Source organism: Lagopus muta, chromosome 12 (genome assembly GCF_023343835.1).
Source record: "Lagopus muta isolate bLagMut1 chromosome 12, bLagMut1 primary, whole genome shotgun sequence".
NCBI lineage: Eukaryota > Metazoa > Chordata > Aves > Galliformes > Phasianidae > Lagopus > Lagopus muta.
In genome coordinates this window covers 12,772,872-12,796,417 of record NC_064444.1, presented here as the reverse complement: position 1 = coordinate 12,796,417, position 23,546 = coordinate 12,772,872, and the positions used below count along the sequence as shown (strand labels likewise).

General features: G+C 45.7%; 1 protein-coding gene and 1 long non-coding RNA gene across 11 annotated transcripts in view; one reads left to right on the top strand and one right to left on the bottom strand.

The window, feature by feature from the left end:
* Nucleotides 1–673: 673 nt before the first annotated feature.
* LOC125699151 (uncharacterized) lies at nucleotides 674–7,152 on the bottom strand. The gene is made up of 2 exons (XR_007379459.1): nucleotides 7,056–7,152; nucleotides 674–6,848 (listed from the first exon to the last, which is right to left on the bottom strand). It is a non-coding gene; the product is annotated as an uncharacterized LOC125699151 (long non-coding RNA).
* A 143-nt stretch (nucleotides 7,153–7,295) lies between these two features.
* Nucleotides 7,296–23,546, top strand: part of CBLN1 (cerebellin 1 precursor) — a 33,331-nt gene continuing 17,080 nt past the window's right edge. For all 10 annotated transcript variants that reach the window (XM_048958379.1, XM_048958384.1, XM_048958376.1 and 7 more), the window contains exons 1-3: nucleotides 7,296–7,851; nucleotides 7,986–8,105; nucleotides 9,063–10,690. In XM_048958379.1, coding sequence (XP_048814336.1) covers nucleotides 7,585–7,851; nucleotides 7,986–8,105; nucleotides 9,063–9,260 — 585 coding nt within the window. In that variant the 5' untranslated portion in view covers nucleotides 7,296–7,584 and the 3' untranslated portion in view covers nucleotides 9,261–10,690. The remainder of the gene's footprint in view (nucleotides 7,852–7,985; nucleotides 8,106–9,062; nucleotides 10,691–23,546) is intronic.

Below are 23,546 nucleotides of genomic sequence, written 5' to 3'. Positions count from 1 at the left end.
TCAACTGAAATTTTTTAAGCATTACCTTTATCTCTAGTTGCCAGTGTCTTCAAGAGCTTAACCTCATTCCTCTCACAGCTACCTCTTGCTTCTGGAGAGCAAGAAGACTTCACTTCCTGCACCTGTTGCCAGCATCACCGTGGTTTCCCAGAACTGAAGAACCAGTGTGTGCTGAGCAATACTGATGTTATACTGGGTTACCAACAGGTATGAAGATGTGATTAGTCAATGTTACAAAGATTTTGGAGGGCAAAACTGAGGAGGGAAGAGTATTTATTTTCTTCAGCCTTCATCTTCTGCTTTCCCTTGACATCTGCCCCACACAATTTGCAGGCAGTCACAGTGTGCACTTCTTTCTCCTGCAGAGGCTCTGCTTCCTTTGGAAAAGGCTTCCACAAGGATACCAGAAGCATTAAAATCTCACTTGATCCACTTGTTTTTTTACCAGCCTTACTTGATTGCTCTACAAAAACAGATAAGAATATTTTCCTTGCTCTCTAGAGTAAAGTCCTCCATTATCATGTCACGAAAGGAAACAGACTGTTTAGTAGCTAAGGAAAAATGCTGACTTTAAACCTGGGATAAGGTTCTATCATTTATACTAATGAGCTCACTGGTGGGGAATTTGTAACATTTTATGATAAAAAGTAGCTGTAGTCAGTATCTGATGGAATTTTCTATTTCTTTTTTTTTTTTTTTTTTTTTTTTTTGCTGAAAATACATGTAACTATTAATAATTTTCCTATCCAAATCCAGAGAGGAAAAAAGGCAGTAAGAATTGTCCCAGATGAAGTTCAAAGAATTGGTAAGTAACCCATTATTTTAGAGAGTTATCCTGCTGGGAAGGCTGCAAACACATTTGTCTAGTTGAATAATGAGTTACTTACTCAGAAGGAGGAGACCTTAACGAAATATTAATATTAGGATTTTAATTGCTGGTGACTTGTGGTTAAAAGTCTCCAGATCTGATAGTCACATCATGCCAGATTTTTATTTTTGATGGAAATGTACTCTGAGACTGTATGTCCAGTAAGTGCTACGAAAACAGGGAGGCATCTAATAGCCTTCGCTGGTATATTCTGCCAGAGCACTGACAAGCACTGATGAAATCTAGTTACTGTAGGTTACAAAGACCTAGACTGTTCTGTTCAGAACCAGAATGGACAAATACAGCTGGAGAGACCAACCTTGCTATGAAACTGGTGTAAGTGGATGTAATCAAATAGGGTGACAGTAAGCAGAGGAAAAAGAGAGATCTTCAGTTGAAGAGACAGGAAACTCTCACAGTGTGGTTCTCATTGTGAGACATGAACGAAATTCCAGCATTTTTTCTCTCCCCCTGTTTGTTTGTTTTTTTTCCAGCCTACTTCCAAAGTTTGAGATATTTAGACTTCGTAGTGCCCCTGGTGCAATGCCTGGAAAAGCTGGCCAGAGCTGCAGTACAGTGCAGGGACTTCCTTGCATGACCACTTGCCCCTGTGTGCAGGCAAGAAATAAGTCCTTACAAAATATTCCATGTGCTGATTGTAACTCTGCAACCTAGTTTATGGATAGCTCTGCTTTTGCAGTGATCTATTCTCCTGAGAGTCATGGGTTTTTCACATCACTTTGACAGCAATTTGGGAATGTGCGTTGGGTTGTATTAGAGGCACTTATCTCATAGTAGAAATAGCAAAAAAGTAAACAATGTACATGAAGACTAGGATATGGGTTTGCTAATGTTAAGGACAAAAGGACAGGTGAATTGGAGAATGTAGTGGATAGCAGAAAAAGGTTTGGAGGAAATAAGAGGGATAGATATCCTATAGGTTTACTGACATTTTTTTTTTCACTCTATGAGTCCTGTAAGGCACTGGCAATATAGGAAAGCAAGACAAGCTGACAAAAAGATTGGTCTGAGAGGCTGAGAAATGGCTGTGAAGCTGGTTTTGCATGCAGGTGATCACAACTGCTATCATCTTTCAAGGAAAACATATTTTTCACAAAAATATTGTCAAACCTGCAGTTCTCATTGTGCATCTCTGTCTTCTTATAGCTCTTATCACTCCAAGATTTGAATATCCTAGTGCATAAAAGATTGTATCTAATGTCTTCTTCCTGTCTAGCTTTCCTCCATGCTGTGCCCATCACTTTGTACCTAGTACAGATGAAATGCTGAAGTGTTGCAACTTTTCTGTGAGAGGAACAGCCGCTAGAGGGGAGGATGTACACTGTGAAGTCCCCATCAGTACCCTGTCACTGAGCTTCCTCAGTAAGTAATAAATAAATAAATCAGAATTTTACAGATCATTTGTAGGCTGTCCTGGTATATCCTTTGGGGTAAAATATATTGAATGAGGTTATTTTTAGTATTGCAGTTTCAGTGTTTATCTTGAAACACAGCCAAAACTAAGGACCAGGAAAAAAAAATCATTGGCTAAATTACACAGAGAAGATTGGATTACCTGTTCAAACACAGCTCTTAATTCTAGATTTAAATAGAATCTCCAAATACAACAGAACTGTTGCAGAAAATAAAGCTAGCCCCTAATAACCCCTAATTATTAGGAGTTTCAGTTAAAATTTGGACAGTGTTGGTTTTAATTCTTTTAAATCAGAAGAGGCAGCATGGTCACAGTATCCCCATTTACAATTACAGTGAGCACACATGCTGTTCCAACACATGCTGGCTTTAGCTGAGTGTTCTCTGGCAAGTTGGGTTGGGATTTTGCCCTGTTAAAATACAATTACCCATTCGAATAGCAAATAATTTTCAATTTGAGTTATTTCTTTGTAACAATGCACTTGTTTTGACAGAAGCGTCTGACAAGAAAAACAGGTCAAGCTCCTGACACTTGCATCTTTGCTCGCTTAGGAATTCTTTGCACCTGAAAGAAAACCTGCTGATATCCTATCTGAGCAACTTTCATGGCATCAGTAAATACCAAAGAGATTTGCCTCTGGAGAAGATGCTCTCTCAAGGTAAGACTGAAATCCAAAGTTAGTTTAAAATAGTAAAGAAAGAAATGCTTGGCAGCATTATGGGTATATGGACAATTACGGCTATATAAACCAGCATGTTTAATGATTTTCCAACCCCTACAATTCTGTGATTCTGTAACTATCTTTTACATTGAGCTAATATTTTTCTCACTTTTAACTTCATCCAAGGTAATGTATAAATGGGAGATTAGAATTCAAAGACTGTATTGTAGGCACCCAATGAAAAGCAGCAGATGACATTACTGGCACTGTCTTAATAAATTTGTTCTTCAGAAGGTACAGAACCCAATGTCCATGCAGCCCAATGATCCTTCAAGGTCAACAGTTTTATATTTGTCTACTGCTGCTGTTCCCAGTTTGGTTAAGATCATCTAACAGTTTCCCTGTTATCCTCCTGTTTACAGCTACCTGTAAAGATAAAAAATTCTCATTTCTGAGATTGAGATTTGCCAAAATTGTAACTGGAAAATGCGAATTTTTATTTAAACATCTTATCACAATCTTTGCAAACATTTTAAAATACATCAATTTTCTGGGAAAACACCAATGTTATTTTGTTAGTCTCTGGGCAGAAGATCTGAAAGTAGAAAATCAGAACTATTTTTCTATAGGAAGCAGGGCATGATTAAATTTGGGAACCAATCTGGTTTAATTGGGCCAAATAAAATTACAGAATGTTTGGATATGAATCTACACAACTGTCTACCTGGCAGTTATTCTTGGGTGCACACCTCAGAAAGCTTATGCACTCCTTAGCTGTTCACATTACTGGCTGGGTTTTACCCTCTGTGCCTGTTTTCTCCTACAAGAAGAAGCAATCACAGGAGAATTCCCTAGGCCCAGTGCTGTTCCCCACTGGCACCTGAAACGGCCTGCCTGTGCCATTCTGTCTTTTCTCTGCTGTGCAAAACCTGTGCTGGCAAGCACAATGCAGCAAATCTGCAGTCATTCTTATTCCATAGGGAGTGGGCTGACAGATCGCTGCTGCTGGGTGGGACCCCAACAGCTTATTTGTTCCTGCTGTGTGCTCTCACCTGACTCAACCTGCTCTTTGAGATACCTTAATTGCTTGCTGTGGAAGCTGAAGGTGACACCATAAGCAAATCACCATAAATACATACTAATCTCTCTTACAACTGCAAATCAAACAGTTGTAGTAGTGCACAGTATAGATCAGCAAGAGGTCTTTTGCTTTAAATCTCATTTTCATACATCTTCAGACTTTGTACAAAATCCCAGCAGATGCTAGGGGAGAGGGGTATCTGAAGTTTATAAGGGCAAAGATGAATCCCTGAATTGCCTTTTTGCTGTTCAACTAATATAGCAGAGAACAAACTGCATTTTCAGAACTGCGAACAAACCACATTTCATATAAGTTATCTGGTTACAGGCCAGACCTTGTATTTATAACTCAAAAAGGATTAAATCAAAAGGCAAGTAGTCCATGAAAAGGTGGTTTTGTACACAGCCAGCTAAACTCTTGATAAATCGTTCTCTTGAAGGAAAAAAGGCTTCTAATAGATTTTTCTGTATTTGTTTTCAGAAGCTTATAGTTTCTCCCCTTAGAGGTTTTCTTTATAAGGGAAGCTAGTTAAATGTCCAGTGAGACTGAGTTTCCAAGGGTGATTTCCCTAAAACAGGATTAGGGCTTACTGACAATGTAATGCAGGGCAGGTAATGCTGCTGTTGCTCATGGTTTAAACTGCTTTATGGCTAAATTATATTTCAGTTTCTAAAGGCATCAATTCAGTACCTCTGAGCTTTTAACTTCCTTCTGTAAGGTAAAAAAACAAACAAAAAGGTTTTTTGGTCTTCCCGTATTTTTCTGGACTAAAACAAGCAACTTTCTCATTGCCTGAGCAGGACAGTAACCAGTCCTGAAATGGATCATCAGAAATTTATGAGAATCACTGAACTATTTTTTTTCCTCCAGATTACTTCCAAGTTGGTGTTTTTCCTCACAACCAGGTGAAGCATTAGGGGAGTTTTGCAGACTGACAATCCATTCTGAATCTGTAAGCCAGACCAGCCAACCAGTCACATAACCAGCTCAGGGCTAGTTACCACAAGGTGGATGGTTCACACATTTTCTCCTTACCCACAGAAATGTTTTTGAAAACAAAGACAAAAAAAAAGGGCCCTACATGAGAAATACCATCTCTTAGTGTTAGATTGTGTTTCAGTCTAACACCAAATAACAAATACTGTAGTTTGTTAACGAAGTAATATTGTTGCCATTGTATCTGAACAACAATTGTCCTGTTGTATCTCAGTGACATTGATTAACAAAGCAGTTTGTAATTAGATGGAGTCGTGTAATTCTCATCCCTCTGTAAACATCTGGATTTGCAAATCTGCACTCCTAGCTTGGGAGCTCTTTGCCACACATCACTAATTAAGGCATGTTCTTATATACCAGTACATACATCCTCCTGCTGAGCATCCTTTCTCTTTTCCCAGTACAAATAACAGCCTGTTGTCAATGCAGAGAAAACCATCATAACTGCCTAGCTCAGCATGTGACATTTAATGAAAATGAAGTAATATCTCATTTGCATGGCTGGCGTTACTTTATTAAAGCCAGAGCTGCAGAAGCTGGGCTTACAGCGCAAGTCAAGCGCAAGGCAAAGTGTCCATAGGAATGATGGTGTCCAGCACAGGCAGGTTTGCACTTCCCCCTGCCTGTCTGCCCATCTCCTGTTTGTAGGGTACGGCTTCTAGGAAATCGACAGATCTGTTCCTTTTCCCAGCTCCTGCAGTTCTTGTTCTTTGTTACTTCCATCCCTCTGAGCCCATGGAGCTGGGAACCAGAGCCCCCCTTGCTTCTGCCACAGCAGTCCCCCGGAATCATCATGGGTGAACTCCAGCTGAGGAGGGAACCCATCAGAACAGTGCTACAGAAAGCAGCGCACAAGAAATGTGTCTGTTGTGCAGAGGAAGTGCCTTAAAAGAGGAACATACAGATATTTTTTCGTAATGTCAGAAGAACGCAGCTAAGCACTCAGAACTTTTTACAAAGTTGCGCTCCTTCAGTTTGCGTTTCCCTCTGCCATTTCACCAGTATTGATAAGGAAGCAAAATTCTTATTGTGGCTGATTCTGATTTGCTTTAGCCCTTAGACATATTTAGAAATAACGATTTGATTTGAAGAAAGTTTCTGTTTCTGACCTTGATGCCCAGTTCGGCAACGATACAGCAGAGACCAGAAGCTGCCAGCGGGACGGCTCCTGGCAGCCTGTGGGTAGCTCCTCCCCCTCCTTTTCTTTTCACACTTCTCAGGAGTTTTTCTTTCTGCTGTCTCCGACGCCGCTCTGTCCGTCTTCCTTCTCCCGTCTCCTTGCTGCAGTTGCACTGCCCCTAGCCGCCTCAGTGCTGCTGCCCATCCCGCAGCAGTACCCGGCTCCCGGGTGCCCTCCCCGCCGCAGTACCGGCTCCCGCAGGGCCCGAGGGATCGGCTACGCGCAACCCGACCCCCGTACCGCCCCAGCTTTCAGTGATATTTAACTTCCAGAGAGGATGCTACCAACTCCAGTTGATTTTAATGTCTGAATACAAGTTTACTTTTGGACGCATTTGCCATTTAGAAAACTTATGTTGCGGCACTCATAGTTCACAGTGAATCCCTTCTGCTCCGGCCCAGATTTGGCGGCGGCCCCTCGGCACGGACGCGGCGCGGGGTCCGTCGGGCCGGAAGCGCAGCCAGAAGGGCGCCGGGGCGTGCTGCCCGGGGCGGCGGCAGCGGGACCGGACCGGCGCCAGGAGCTCCCTGGCAGCGGAGCGCCGCGCTGCTCGAAGAGGGCTCGGTGAGCGAGGAAATTTTCTTGCTTACAGCCGGGACCGCGCCTCTCGCTCGAGCCCCTCTGCTCCTGCGGAACGAGACGGCGCGGTCAGGGCATCGTCCCGTAACACGGGAGGGGCCGGCTGCAGAGATTGCCGCACGCCCCGACGTTGCTGCTCGGAGGTGGCGGGAGGCCCCTACCCCGCCTGCAGCCGCTCGCTTCCCGTACCCCCCGCCCCGCTCCGCGCCGCCCCAGCCCCACACGGCGCCGCCGCCGCCGCCGCCGCGCTCCTACCTGCGCTGCGCGGTACGGTGCGGGCTGCTGCCGGGCACCTGCTGCTGGGCACCTGCTCCCGCGCCCGCGCCGCCTAACAAGCGCGGCAGCGGCAGGCGGACCGCGCGGCCATTGGCGGCGGCCGTGCGGGACCGGCGCCGGTTGGGTCGGGCGCGGCGGGGGCGGGCGCGGGGCGCTGACGCCAGCGCGGGGCCGGTGGGGAGGCGGGGCCGCGCCCCGCGCCGTCTTTGTGCTCGCCGGCAGCCCCGGCAGCGCCGCCGCCTCCCGCCGCCTCCCTCAGCCCCGCGCGGCTGCGGACGGCTTCGCTCGGCCCCGCACCGCACCTCCCCGCACCTCTCCGCGCTATGTGCGCCGGTGCTGCCGTGCCTTCTCGCGGCCGCTTCCCTCCCGGTGGGGCGCTCCCGGCCCCTCTCTGAGCGCGGCGGGGCAGGGCGAGCGGAGCGGTGCCGTGCCCAGACGTGCCGTGCCCGGACGTGCCGTGCCGTGCCGTACCGCGCGGCGCGGAGCGGAGCGAAGGGAGCGCGGCGCCATGCGAGGCCCGGGGCCGGCGCTGGCGCTGGGGCTGCTGCTGGGCGCGGCGTGGCTGGTGTGCGGGCAGAACGAGACGGAGCCCATCGTGCTGGAGGGGAAGTGCCTCGTGGTGTGCGACTCCAACCCCACGTCCGATCCCACCGGCACCGCGCTCGGCATCTCCGTGCGCTCCGGCAGCGCCAAGGTCGCCTTCTCCGCCATCCGCAGCACCAACCACGAGCCCTCCGAGATGAGCAACCGCACCATGATCATCTACTTCGACCAGGTGCGGAGCGGGGCTGCGGACGGGAAGTTGTCGGGGCTAGGAGGGGACGCACCGCCCCGCGGGGCTCTTCCCGCCCCAGGGGGGAGCCGGGGGCCGGGGTTCGGCGGAGCGCTGACGGTGCCCTTTCCTTGCAGGTACTAGTGAACATCGGCAGCAACTTCGACTCGGAGAGGAGCACGTTCATAGCGCCAAGGAAAGGAATTTACAGTTTTAATTTTCACGTGGTGAAAGTGTACAACAGGCAAACCATCCAGGTCAGCCCGCGGGAGCAGCGGCGTGGGGGGAGCGGAGCTAAGCGGGACGCGGTGGGGCCGTGCCGTGTCCCCGGGCACCCCCCGCCGCCCCGCCCGAGGGCCGCGCGGCCACGAGGCCTGCACCGGCAGCGAGAGCCGCCCCGGGCCGGGAGCTGAAATCCCGGATCAAGGGCAGCGCTGCACGGCCGCCGGAGGGGAGGCTCCTGGGACCGAGGGAGCTGGGGGGCTCCGGGACGCGGACCCATCTGGAATGTATGAATGCAGCGCCGCATACAGACATGCAGACACCCCGTACACGCCTTTGGTGTGTGGCTCGGTGCACACGCACCTCTGGGTAGGGATATGGAACTACCGGCCCGAAGCCAGGTAGCAGAACCCAGGCGGAAAATGTCTGTGCAGCGATGCGCATTGCAAAGGTGAATGCACAGCTGCAGCGTCGTAGTGCTTCCCATGTTAGGTTGGGCAGGGAGCGCATTGTTAATGCGGGGTACACAGTCCTGGGGTCGGCAGTGTGATCCGAGGAATGCCTATTGACTGTTGTGGCACACTGTCTTTGCTGCCTGGCAAAGGCAAACACCCCTGAACTCACCTCAGATGTGCTGAGGGGTGGCTGTGACAGCCCTCCACACGGCTCTGAGGTTCCGCATAGAGCCACCTTTCATTGAGTGTGAGCGGAGCTCTTTCATAGCCTGAAAACATGCGGGCACCCCACTGAAATCCTTCAGAATAGGATCAATGCCTTGTTCTATATGCACCAGGGGTTTTGATGTGGCTGCCGCTCTAAAACAGCGGTGAAAGCCCTCTTCCCTTGGAGGGCACACCTCAGCCAGGCTCACATCGCTGTTTCATTTTTATGGGCTAGAGTTGCAGCTGCCAAAAGAGGCCCTTTCCTAACGACTTTCCCCTGCGAGGCGAGCCTTGCACTGACGGAGGGCTTTGTTTTATCTTGCTCTTTAGGTGAGTTTGATGCTAAATGGGTGGCCAGTGATTTCTGCCTTTGCAGGAGACCAAGATGTGACCCGAGAAGCTGCCAGCAACGGAGTGCTGATACAGATGGAGAAAGGAGACAGAGCTTATCTAAAACTGGAGAGAGGGAACCTGATGGGGGGCTGGAAGTACTCGACATTCTCTGGATTTCTGGTGTTCCCGCTTTAAACCACATCTCATCTGAGAGAAGGGAGAGCTGCAAGTCAGAGAATCTCCTACAAGTTCCCCAGCCCCAGCTGGGTGTACGGAGCTGTGGACAGCGGACTTTTTACGTGCAAATATTTAAGAAGCTAAATCCTGCTTAGGTTGTGTACATCGCTTTGAAGAATTACTCCTTATTTCCGTTGTGTTGCAGCCAACAGGCAGGAGACACTATAATTGATCACAGCCCCATTTCTATTCCTCTCTCCTCCCACAGAATTAGTTCCCATCTCTGTGTCACTGTGTAATCGGCCATCGTTCCCCATGGTTTCTGCCTCGCACAAGTAGACTTTAGGTATTCCCATTGTCCTTTACAGCATATTTTGTAGTTTTGTTTTTAAAACATGTTAATCTCGACTCTTTTCTCTGAGTTTTAACTTAAAAAAAACCAACCCACACAACAAAACAAAAGTGCAAAGTATTTTTGAATACGTGGATGCCGCGGTGGAAGAGCAGATGCCGCTCTGGCTGTGTGCGGGCTGAAGGAGACGTTTCTACATGAAGAACTGTTTGCAGCGAGGGCTGACCGCAGTATTTCAGTATTTCTATGTAATTCTGAGTGATTGTGAAATTTAAGGCTGCTAAATGTTTTGACGCTTGTTTTGCTCTTGTAAAATGTGGCCCAACTAAACGCCAGGAAGTATATTGAACTTTTACTATTACTCTGTAATATATGTGTGAATATTGAAAATTAATTTTTGCTTTAATTCAATAAAGTTTAAATGGGACTTTTATTTTTCTTAACCCGCACTGAGGTTCCTCACTGCAGGCGGCGGCGCGGCCCCGGGCAGGGGCTCCTGGATCGCAGTATCGATGCGTCTGTCTGTACTCCAGCCTATAAAGCGCAGCACATTTTGTACGGCCGTCTGAAGCGGCTTTACGACGTGTTTATCCTTCGATGCTAGCAGCATTTATTCGCCAGTATTATTTTGTTTACGATCTTTTAAAGGTGGAAATGCTATAATTTTGCAGCGCTCGGACAGATAACTACTTTTATTAAAAGGTGCGGACGAGGATTTCGGTTGGAACGAAACGCGAAGACGAGTTGAAGCGGGGCGAGGAGCGCGCGGCGGCGGGGCGGCTCTGTGCCCACGCCCGGGGCCGCTGGTTCGGGTCCCGCCGAAGCTCAGGGCGAGGAGGGAAGGCGGCCCCGGCCCCGCTACCCGCCCTCGGGAGCTCAGCGGGAGCCCGCAGCCGCGCGACTGGGAAACTACTGCGAGGTCTGCGAGGAAGGGCTGATAACGACGGCAGTCGTGCTGCCTTCTCCCGGAGCTGCGCCGCAGCCCCGCACAGAGCCGTCATTGCTTCCCCCGAGCGCGGCAGCACAGCGCGGTGTCCCGCGGCCGGGCCGAAGCCGCAGAGCCACTGGGCTGCAGAAAACCGTCTGAGGGCCGCAGGTGCTGTTGATGTCTTTTTTTTTTTTTTTTTTTCTCTCTCTCTTCTTCCCTCCTTTCCTTTGTCCCCCCACGCAAAGTAACTAACCCCCCACCTTCAGCTGTGAGTTCTCCCCTGATTGCGAGCGCCTCGTTAAGTCGCTGCACCTGGAGTTCGCTCTGTCCGATTGTAGCGAAGCGCCGCCGCTCTGCGCTGCTCTGATCAGAAGCGCGAGGCTTCACCTCGAGGTCGGGCACGCGGCGGGGGCTGCAGCCGGGTGCTCCCTCAGGCTCAGGGCTGCGTCCCCCCAACGGCTCCGCGGCCGCGTTCCGCTCCCCCCAGCGCTCTGCCGGCGTCCGGGGTGTCCGTTCCTCTCAGCCGTCGCTCTCCGGTTGATGTAAGTAATTTCTGATTGAATTTATTGCTGATTAGAGTTGAGCATCGGTTTACACAACAAGAAATTATGCCTCGTTCAGTTCATTAGCGTGACGGGTGTTTGCTTTATGAGTAGATCGCTAATGCTAATGACCGGAGCTGATTGATTTCTAATGCGAATATAATGACGCAGATGTAGGGGAATTAAGGAAAAAAATCCACACTGATAATTGTTGGGTTTTTAGGGAGCGCGTGTGGGGGCGAGGGGAGGAAAAGGAGAAGCCAACCGCCTCGCTCCTGCGTGAGCGGTGCGGGGATGGAGATTAATGGCGCCGGCAAGAGATGGCAAGTTTGGTCCTAAAGGAAAAGTGCCGTAACTCCGGGGCTGGCGCCGCGCAGAGCGTTCCCCTCGCGGTCCGGGCTCCGCGTTCCGTCGCCCGTAGCTGCCGCGTGCCGTGCGGGCTGGGCTCGGAGCTGGGCGACGGGGGGGGGGGGGGGGGGGGTTAATCCGCGCACAGCGCGCCGCGGGGCCGCCCCCGGCAGCCAAGCCTGCCCCGCTCCTCCGGGACCGTGCGGTGCGGACGCCAGGTGGGATTCGGGAGGCGGGGAAAGAGGAAGGGAGCGCGAGGCGCGGGGTGTTAGAGCAGCCCGCGGTAGCCGTCGGCTCTTGCCGGCGCGTTATCCCCGAGGGTGACCTCAGGGATCCGCTGACGCGAGGGGTTTTGTGGAGCGCAGCGGTCGGAGCGCTGCCGGAGGCGGGGGGAGTAATAGGGCTCTGCGGGAGCCCCGCGGCGCAGCTGCGCGGGATGGGGAGGGTGAGCAGGCTGCGTCGCTGCCGGGAGCGCCGTGGGTGTGCGGGCAGTGCCAGGAGCCACGTGCAGCGTGGGGGGAAGGGAAGGGCTCGGCGAGGCCGGCGGTGGTCGGTCAGCGCGCCTCGGGACAGCGCTGCGCTCCAGAAGGCCCGGCACGGCCCGGCGGCTGCGCGCCGCACCGCGGGTATCCGCGCTACGGGCGTCTCCACACCTCCCCCCAGCCGCCCTGGGACAGCCAGGCGCTGCCACGATGTGAACGTCTGGGTGCGGGGCTCTCCGTTCCTCGTCTTATAGCGGCTTTGAGCCTTCTGTTGGACGAGTGAGGAAGATGATGATGTTTGTCCTTCTGCTTCTTCGGATCTGCGCTGCGATGATGAGGGAAGTGCCTTTTAAGTTGCAGGAGTTGAATTTAGTTTCTTACAGCGTGGGGTTTTTGAAAGGCAACAGTTGCTGTTCTGAGTTCGGGCCTTGGGGCTGAGAAAGCGCTTGGGAAGGCAGCTGTGCTATCACAGGTTCTAACGCTGCATAATACCTGGACTTGCAAAGCCCAGGACTCTCCTGCTTTTTGTGCTTGTATCACTGGCAACAGAGCACTGAGCATTAGGAGCCTTCCTTGAAGAATGCAACTCCTAGTGCTCTCACATCAGCAGCCTTTTAATTCTCTTTCTCCTGTAGCAATAGCAGGTCATACACCTTTTGGTCTCAGCCTCTTTCTTTGGTGTGCCCCTCTGCTGCATGTTTGAGAGTAATTCTGTCTGGGGGTGACCAAAGTTCTGCTGATCACTAAGGAGATGAAGATGTGAGGAAGGGATGCTGTGGAAGAGTTTGAGTACATTAAAGGCTGGAGACATGACTGTCATTAACTTGTGCTGTGTGCAGTATGTTAGAAGAAATAGCAGTGCATCAACTTCAGTTATAAATCCCATCAGAAGTGCTGAAAATGTCTCTCATCCAGAAATAGCGTGGGGCTTTGCTTTTTGTTTTGTCTGTGCAACCCTCATTCAAGGACTAGAGGATCACAGGACTCTTGCTTTATTTTTCAATTAGAAGTCCCTCAGCTCATAGTGAAAATTCTCATTTCATACTTGCACTTAATGCTAATACATTTTAATGTGCTTTTGGTATTTTTGGCTCAGGGTCAACCAAGTCGAGGCCATCCTCCTTGAGCTTCTATATTGGCAGTGTTTCCTAACTTTGTCAGTGGTAAATGACGCTACTTCAAAGATAAATATTGTAATCCTGAATTAATAATAAAAATGGCCAGTAGTTGTGTGGCAGTGGTTTTCAGAGCCGCTGTCACCAAAGTAGTTGTACTTTTCTCTTTCTGCTATCAAATGAAAGTGCTGGGTTTTGGGGAGAGAGGGAGGAGAGAGGGGAAGGAGAAAAGGTAAACGTGGTATTTCTCATTCTAACATCTTTCCTTCAGCGTTCCTTGTGAAGCACTGTGGGGTGCTGGTCAGGCTGCCTGGTCTGCTGACCTGATAAATAACACTTCCATTGGAGGAACAGAGCAACACGGTGTTCTTTCCCACTCAGGTGTTCCTGAATTCGTAACTGTTAAAATCTGGTCTTCAGAACTTGAAATCCCATCAGTTCTCCTTCATACTCTATCTTCCCCATAATCCTTGTACATATTTTGAGTCACCTGCTCAAATTCTCCATTGGTGTTGATCTGTTGCTCCATTTTGAGTGTTTATGTCACTTCTTCTGCCTGGTTTTGTACTTCCAAGCTGTCAACAGAACTGAATTTCCCTACTGCTCTGTCTGTTAAGTTTTAGTTATAGAGAAGCTTCTGATCTGTCTCTTTTTAATCTGGTTTTATTGTTCCTTTGCTGTCTCCTTTCTAGTGATTAATCTCGCTATTTCAGTCTTTGGAGCACCTTTCCAAGGGGTCACTTGTTCTTAGAACCTAGAGGATTGCAGCCTGTGGTGTTAAAACACCTTCAGGAAAGGCACAACCACTCATATCTATGATAACAAAATGAGGCTCAGCACTTATTAGGTACGTAATAGAAATAATAATGGAGGTAGTCGTGTAGTTTGTCGTGTGGCCAACATCACGCAGTGGTGAATTGAGTAGAGGTATTTACTGAATTTCCTGCAATATATTCCCAGTTCTCTACTGTGGCTTGATTAAGCTAATTGGGAATCTGGCCAGTAATTCACTACTATAAATATGCATAAACTTACCAACTCCACATTTTGCGTGCCATGTACACAAAAATTGTGTGAGTCTGATCAGAATTAAATTATTTTCCCACGCTGGGATAAGTCAGTGTTGAGTCTGGAAGTACTGGTTTAATGCAGCATTTTTGACCTATGAAAGTCATATTTGTTTTCCTAACGTACATAGTGAAAAGACTTCATTGACTTAAAGGTATTTTGGAAAGGGTACATTGAGAGAAAGCAATCTTCAGGAGGAGGAGGATCTTTCATTGTTACAGCAGTGGTGCCAGGGCTCAGGATTCAAACTGTAGCTTTAAATTCCAGTGGGTTGTTAAATGAGGTTTTTCTGCTGACGAAAATTTGCGTAGTTGTATTGCAGTGCAGATTCTTGCATCTTATTTTACACCTGGGACCTTGTGGCAGAAGCCAGGAAATGATGCTACAGGAATGTGTTCCAGCCCTATTACTTCTGCTGTGGCATGCAGCTGCTGTACCTGCATGAGGCAGAGGTGGTGTGGATAACTCAAACTTGGCAAGAAATACATCCATGTTCCCTTTCTGCCATTTTCTCATCTTTCCTTTGGCCTGTGTAACCAACTTTTACCCTTGTTTGTAAGATTGCCTAAAACTTTCGGATTACTGGAGGCATCCCACTGCAAAGGCATGCTTTTGTTGTCCGAAATTTAAGATGTCTAAGATAAGTGTTTTTTGTTCTTTACATAACTGTTGTATCAAAAGGTCAGGGCTGTCCAGTGGTCCTGGTGATGGTCGCATCAAATTGCCTCAGTATAGGGTTTGAGTTGCCTAACTTACTCTAGTTCCGTGAGAAGCTTTTCCTACTTAAAATATTTTCTGTGTCCTTAATAAGTGGTTATAAATGAAGAGAAATGGTTAAAAGTTAATTATTACGTTTTCATTGTATAGCATCTCTCGTTATTTTTTTCTTCAAACAGAAGATGGATTTATAAAGAAACAATCTCCCCTCCACTCACTGACAGTCTCTTAAATGATACTGGAGACTTAAATTATTGTCTTGTGGGGGGGTGAAGGAAGGAGCAGTTGAATTGTGCTGGAGCTGTTTTAAAACAAAACAAATGAAATACATGCTAAAACATGGAGAACAGTAATAAGAACAGAAATACAGCATTTGTTGCTGATGTGTTTTTGTGCATTTTATGGCATGGTTTGTCAGAGTATCAGGAAGTGCTGATGCTTTTGAAAGCAGGAGAGCCCATGTTTGCATTCTCTAGGCAACTGGTCAGTACCTCAGGTGTGGTTATGGCTGCCTAATGGCAAGAATGGTGGTAGTGCAGCCACATCCCTTTGGTTGTATTTCAGCAGCTGGGAAGATAAATGAGTCCTGTGTAACTATAGACCAACTGCAGGATGATACATTTAGTTTAATGTTTACGCATGTTTTTAATGTTCCCCTTATTGTGTTTTCAGCAAAGCTGGAAAATATTGCAAATACAACATTGGAGTGTTGTTTCTAAATTGATGTAATTAGATCTGGTGTGATTAGTGCAGCTAGTATCAGCATGTTTCAGAGAAGGGAGGGTTCTTTATTCAGCTTGGCTTCCCGTGTATTCTCTTAATTTGAAGTTATGGGAACATATTTTATATTTCCTGAATACATCTGTCACATCTTACCGTCATGGTGACAGCATGTCATACCGCTCTGTGTTCCCATCTTTCTGTACCTACACTAATGTCTTGTCAATAATGCTGCACTGAAGCTTTTGTTCCTAGTGCAGGAAGCTCCTACCTGACTCGGATGCCTCTCACTCAGCCTTCCACCTCTGCAGTCCATGGAAATTTCCCTCCTGTTACGTTGTGGCCAGGTTGCAGCAAACCTTATGTCTGTTCTCAGGGATGGCTGGTTTCTGTGTCTGCTTTCTGAATAAGGAGATTAATTGTACCCATTACTTTGGCTGGCATGCTTTGCTTCATGATCTATGCAGGACAGGGCAGCAGCTCTTCCCCTTTCCAGTCATACATGACATAAGAGCCTAGAAGAATTACTACAAAAGTGGCTCCTTAACTAAGCATCCATCCAGGTTCATGGCTGAGCATGAAGTTTCTTATGGTTCAGAGCTCAGTGTTACAAGGGAATAAAATACTTCTCTCTAAATAGTAGTGAAAACACAGCAGGAGGCATTTAGTTCAGGGCATACAAGTATTGTCCTACCCTTGCCCAGGAAGCAACGTATATTAAATAGAAGATGTCTTCCTTGTGCTCTAGCTAAATCAATGTTATTTCTTCCAAAATAGTGCTGCTTCTATTCCTAGAGATAAAAATGTAGCTCGGTATCAGTAGATAACTCTTCCTCTTGGGCTTTCTATCCTCATCCAAAAGTTCTTAGCTCTGTTAGAAAAGGAAGAATTTTGTTATCCCTGGAAGCTTAAATTGCTTTGCTGGCAAATCTGATTCACTGAAGAACCTGAGGATGAAGAGCAGATAGGGAAGGAACAGAAAATAATTTCAGATTATCTTCATAGCCTCCTATTGTTAGGATGTCAGTATCGTATATCACCTATGTGGCAAACGTGTCATACATTGAGATATTTCTTTTTTTATCTATTAGGAAATGTATTAATTTTGCATAGGATTTTTTTTTAATTGTTGGACTCATCTTTAAAATGTGTCCAGAATGCTCAGAGAATTCTCAGTGTCCACTTGAGAAAGATGAGTATTAAAGGATCACACTTTTTTTTTTAATCCAGTTCTGCAGAAAATAGTGCCCTTTTCCACTTTTTAATATGGCACTGCTGTGCTTTGAATGCTGTTACCTCACACTAGAGAGCTGCTAAGAATGCCAGATTAAGCAGTACTTTCTGTAACTGTGGGCTCTGATTTAACACTGTTCACACTTCTTTTGATGAGCACGGAGAGTGGATTCAGTTACTGTAAACATGGGTTTTCCAAAATGGTCTGTAGGAGTAGGAAGAAGGTTAATGTGCCTGTTATGGATGGGGTGGAAAAAAAAAAAGCTTTAATTGACAAAAGGTCTGCAGGGAATCAGCTAGACTGCACGCAGTTGAGGCAAGCAGGCTGTGGTCTGTGATCTTGGATGGTGGTTAGTTATTGACGACTGTATTAGGCATTCTGATGTCTGAAAGACAGCTGCAGTGTGCTTAGCTCTTAGCCGAGGGTTGGTGGTTTTTCTTGGTTTTGTTTTTTGCTTCTGCAGCAATCAGACTTTCAGGGTACCGGGAGCGAAGGGAAGTGCTTATTCACAAAGTGTGTCAGCTTGCAAACTTGAGATACAGTTCTTTCCTCTTCTCTGTGATGTGGGAACAAGAAGTGACTGGTGTCCCTTGGTGTCCCTTGGAGTTCAGATATTTGCCCCCACTCTGAGGATAGTGCAGATCCACTACTGCACCCTGGCAGTGCTGTTTTGACCTTAGAACAACTCCTGTCCCGGAGGCTCTGCTCCTGAGCTCCTGGATTGACTGTGGCTGAAGAATGTTTTGTCAGAAGGGTCCCAGGCTCTCAGTGGGAACAGAAGACAGAGGGTGGATAATGAGCAGAGCTGGAAGGTGAGAGTTGTTCTGTAGTTCAGCTCTCCCTTGGCCAAATTTCTGCTCCTTCTTGATCTGCCTAGCTCTTCTGTAGAGTCAGTCCTCAATTTCCTTTCAATTAGAGCTCCATCCTACTTTTCTGTCCCTTGCAGTTTGTGGAGTTTAATCGTCTCTCAATTCTATTTCAGCTGCATTTTTTTCTTTGCTTTCATGACTCAGGACTTTTTTCCTCTTTTCCTCATGCTATGTCATTTCTTCTGGCTGGAGCAGTGTCCTCCTTTTCTGAAAGGAAACATCAGTCCTGCAGGAGGATTAAAGGAGAGTTTTAAATAAATTCCCAGGGAGTCTCAACTCTTTGCAAAAACTGGAAGAAAATGGCAGTGAGTTTCAATTATTTCTGAGCTTTATTTCTGCACAGTATAATGTAATTCATAATGTTATCAATATCTGTGAAAGCAGAAAGAAGAGACAGCTACAGGAGTTATAAGGAAAACCAACTTAATGAAATCAAAAGCACTATTTAACTTCAAAACACTGTAGAAGGGGAGGAAGGGCCAGAGTGAGGAACACAAATCAGAGCTATTCTGGGAGGAAACAACTTCGGAAAGACTCAAAAGTGAGGCCAGAAGATGGGGGAAGTTCCCCAAACCAGCAAAAGGAAATCTCATCTAAGCCAGTTCTGAGTAGGTTAGGAACTGAAGAGGCAGGGAATGTTAAGGAATTCTGATTAATATTGTGTGCAGAAAGGAAAAAATAATCACAAACTTTCCTCTGGGTAAAAGGGATCAGAGAAGCACAGTCAATTTGACTATATTACAGAGACAGTGTTTAAAAAATAAACAAACAGCCCTGCAGCTTTCTCATCAAACCTCCTCTGTCTTCAAATAACAACAAGGAGTCCAAACTATAAATCTTAAAAATTTCCTTCAGTCAAAACATGGACAAATAAAGCCCGGATTCTCCTTTAAAGTTAGTAAATATGTCAGAGGTGAGATTGCAGCATCTCTTCTCCTTTAATGAACATGATTAAAACCATAGGGCTTCATTTCCATACTACTTGAAAAGCAAATAATGAAATGGAGAACGACATCAATAAGGTGCCGTGTGCTTCATTCTTAGCACTGCATTTCCTACCAGCTCCAGCTGCTATTAGCAGGATCAAGATCTGGGTAACTTCTGTCTGTTGTCTCAGAAAGGAAATGTTTCTGCCACCAGTGGAGAGCATCAGCCTGTGGCATGAGCACAGTGCCTTGAAGGCTGAGAATGGTTTGCTTGAAATAAAAGCAGAACTGCATGAGATTTTGATGAGAGGACATCAATGAGATAATGACAAGTTACAGCCAGAAATAACACAGCGTTTGTTTCTTTTGTCATAGGGATGACTCCATTATTTGCCTTGAAAACTGGTTTCAGGTTATTAGAATCTGTGTAACTTTGAGTATGTTGCTTTTTGAGTTTATTTTATTGAGTCAAATGATAATTTGCATCGGTTCTCATGTGTAGGAATCACTACTTCATTGCATAATAAAACAGTTTCCTTACACATTCTGCCTAAGGCCTGTGCAACATTATGGATTGTTACAGCTGAAATAAGGAATGCTGCTTCTAGTTTAAAAAGACTCAAAATGCAATGAAGTGAATGAATCTTTCCTTGCAACTTGTGAGACAAAGGTTGCTGCTTCGGGTTTCCAGTTAACTGAAACCACAGACGAAACTGGATTTTTGCTTCTATTGGTATTTCAGGTTATTCCTGATGGAATAACTTGGACCTAGCAATAAGTACTTATTTTGTTTTGCTCATAAAATGTTAGGCACTTAAGACTAATGCATGTTATTAACATTAGGGCATTTGGAACCTTTTTTCCTTGTCAAATAACAGGTCCTTTGTTTGTCTTTTCAAAACTCATGTGTTTAATCTAGCTGTTGTATTGTCACAGTGCCACTTCAGTAGGCTGGTACATTTGTATTTTGGTTACTTCCCAATGTTCCTCCACAGCAGCAGTGAAATCAGAGGTAACTGTCTCAGGGCTGGGAAGCAGAGAATGCAGTCTGAACGCACCCTGAAAGGCCCCAGCGTGTATCAGGTCTGTGTTTCCAGCCCCTGGTGTAATTCCCAGCTGATGGGATACCACCTGGTAATAGCAACTGCTCCTGCAGAGTTCTGCTAGCCATAATAAGGTGCACATTGTATACAATAAAAACAGCTCAGCTTTATTACCTGGCTTGCGTGCCTGGTAATGAATAGAAGGAAGGCTCGCTCCCTCACGAACAGCAAAATTTAATATAGTCTCTTCCTGGAGTTGCACCGGTGGGACTAAAAGTTTATCTCAGCATTCCAAGGGCAATAAAAATCTAAATTTAAACTCAGAATGTCTTACTGGGGCAAGAGTACCCAGAGGCTGTGTGCTCTTCAAACTTTGTTTAGGTCATAACTGCTTATGTAAAGTTAGTTTATACCAGCTAGTTAGGTTTTATGTTTTTGAGCACTATCTTCATTACGAAGGAGAGACGTATCCAGTGGAGGGCGTGCATTTGAAAGTTCAGCTCTGCTTTACTATTGCATTTAATTTAGTTTCTTGCTGCTTAGTGCATAGCTATATGAAGAAATCCCTAGCTCTTAACCTTCATGTCGCAGATGCCTTTAAAGTCTGTTCTGGCTCATTCCCATAGTTAGACACCTCAGATATTTGTAGTTTATGGTTGTATGGTAACTGTTGAATCATGGCCTGAACCACTGATTGATCACCTGAGGCAAGCATTGAGTCAGCCCTGGGAGCACAGGTGAAGGCAATTCAGCTGTGTGACTGGAAGGGGTAGACCTCATTTAAGGCTGACTGCCACTGGGGAAGGGTCTCTTTATGGAGATTGTTCCCTTTGGAGTTTTCTACTGTGAGCCTAGAACATGGGTGAGCATTTCATTTATGTTTTGATTATCTCTTTCCACCACAATAATCTTTCTAATTATGCAACCTCTAAAATATCATCCTAACCACGCCACTCTGATAACTGTATATTTGTTGATTGTACAATGGTTAATATGAAAGGGCAATGAAAAAGATACTGGTGAAAGCTGGCATTAGCAGGGAATCTCCTGTTAGCTGTGGTCACAGATGAGAATGACTGTCTGTAGAAAGCAAACAGCTGCCAGCTAGTGGACTCTGATTAGAGCTTCAGTGTCTCAGTGGTGGCCTGTTCTCTTTGTCCATAGTTTTAAAGGTGGGGATGGGAAGTAGGGAAGCCTAAATGCCATTTCTGCAGCATGAGTACGAGCAAGACAGGATGAGAAAATTAACTGGATGTTTTCCTGAGGTTGTGTCTGGTAAGCAGGGCATTCATCAAGCCCTGTGTGAAATTCCGAGTCGCTACTGCCAATGTTCTAAGATCCTCATTAGCTGATTACCATCTGGAAAGTGTGAGAATATTGGTGTTAGCCATCACAAAGATGAGATGGACGTGTGGAAGGGGACAGTTCTGGTGATAGAACTTGAGAGGAGGGAGCATTCTTACTTAGAGCTGCTTAGCAGCCATTTCCATCTCTGTGTGTGCTTCACCTACGTAGGAACACAGCTGTGCATCCACAGGGAAGGCGGTAAGAAAGTGATGAGAGCAGGTTTAAAGTTCTCATAGTTTCTAGGCGAGTCATTAAAGTTGTTCATGTACTATATCAGCAGGTCTGTTTACTCTGTTCATTCTTTGAAATAGTTGTGCTCTGCATCTTTTAGATGTTTGATGCGATGACAGATTAGGAACTATGTGAATCAGACTAAATTATATAGACCTTCAGGAAAGGTCAGAAAGTAATGTTTTGGTATGTTGGAAGACTGATGTGCATGTGATGTAATCTCCAAAACTGGCAGTCCTTGAAACTGTGTGTAGGTGAAAATAGGAGAAAATAGTTGAAGAGAACTCCTTGCTTTTTGCAGATATCAAGGCATGTTTCCAAATCACTTTGCATAGATCTCCTGATAAACGTTCTAGCTTCTTTTTATTTCTTCTGTCCTAACTGCCACTCCCATTTTTACATCAGCTGCTGCTTTATGTATCATTTGTCAATCTTCTCTGCCAGAATAGGTCTATTCTGATTTCCTTTTATCTTTTGATATCTGCTTTACCATGACTACTGCACCATTCTAATTTCTAGCGCTTCTGGCATTCACTGACATTCAGCCATTAGTACTGCTAGTTCTTTTTCAGTCTTCTAATAGTGTTTTAATGCATTTATAGCCCTTTGTGCACCTCAATCCCCACAAGTCAGTTTTCTTTTGGTGGGCTGATATGTGGGATTTCCTCTGACATCTGTTGATGCCCAGGCTTCCAACCAACAGAGCAGCAGCTGATTCAGCGTTCCTGGAAATTCCCATTTTTTTTCCTTGGATCTCCTGCTCAACACATATATTCACACACACTGTTCTTTGAGTTCTGCTGTTAATTTTATTATAATGTATTCCCAAGACTGCTCATCTTTGCTTTTCTGCCAATGCTGCTTTTGGCAATGAGCAAACGTTAGTTATTCATAAGTTCCATTTGTGCAAGTCAATTTATTACTCAGTAGGCCTGTTATGGTCACTATGGACATGTTAGAGCCTTTCACACAAAAAGTTGCTATGTTGGATTGTGTTAGATTGGACAAACATCTAGAAGTTTCTGCTCCTTCTCAAATACATTTAGATTTCTATGAGAAGAAGAGATTTTTGTTTCTCTCTTTCTCTCATTACATGCATTATTTTTTTACTAACCCTCATTCTGTAAGAGCAATACAAAATACATTTTATTCAAAAAAATGGAACATGAATTACAGCCTTATGATCTGCTCTGGAATGTAGATGCTTCCTTTAAGCTCTCGAAAGATGTTACTTCTGGGAGCAAAAACCTTATTTCTTCTCTGTGACACTTTGTTGTTCAGCTGCCTTGAAAGAGCCGTTTAAGGCGCTGATTGTTTCTGATGGTGATGGCAGTTGCTCCAGAGAAATATATGACTGTGGTTTGAAGATGAATATATGGCATAAATTATAGCACGAGTAACTTTTCTGTGATGTGTTAGGCTTCACCCATTTGTTTCACAAAGGCACATAAACAATTCTATACTGCTATTTTAAGCTGACTTTACAACCGAGTCCTCATCTTTTCTTACATACATGGCTTGCAATTACTTTTCAAATTTCTTCATAAATATTATGTAGTCTTTATACTGTGTGTTCCTTTCCATCATTTCGGTGATTTATTGTTACTCACGGGACAGTTGTGCTTGCAGCTCCTTATGTTTGCAAACTTACTACAAAAGTGCAAATGTTTAGAATTGTGCAGATGCGACTGTGTGCCTGACTGCCTGCTTGTTGTCCTGACAACATGCATGTTTTGAATGACTGTATGCAGACACAGAGCAGTGTAGGATGCTACAAATGTGGACCTTGGGAAAGGTATGGAGAAGACAAAGTTAATTATTGCTATTAAACACTGTAGAACTACCAGAAGAGGAAAAATAATCAGCTTCAATATATTTACCCTTAAAAAATATATATATATATATCTCTTTTAGTGATTAACCTTTATCGTGTAAGTCCTTTGTAGGTCATTAGTGTTGTAACTGTGCATATATGTGCCTGCTTCTGAAAACAATTCAGTCGTAATCTCGTAATGTTGAATTCTACCTGGCAGTTTTATTTGAGCTTAATTTCTTTTTCTTCTAATGCTGTTAGCTGGCGAGTTATGAGACAGGCATCAGCTGAAAGCACCAGGGGAAGGGCAGGTATTGGCAGTGGCATAAAAGCAGAAGGGGAGGAAAAAGCATAGCTATTGTAGCATTTATCAGTATTCTGCTAATAGTCTGCTCAGACACAACTCCAGAGTAAAACCAACGTTCATACTGCAATTTCTTTCAAAGTTTGGAGCTATCCATTTCCAGGGTTACAAGACAAAAGTCTAAATCTTCCAGATATTATAATAGAGCTGTTTTATTGAATTGTTACAAGAAGAAACCTTAGAACTTTTTCCTTAGGTATAAATA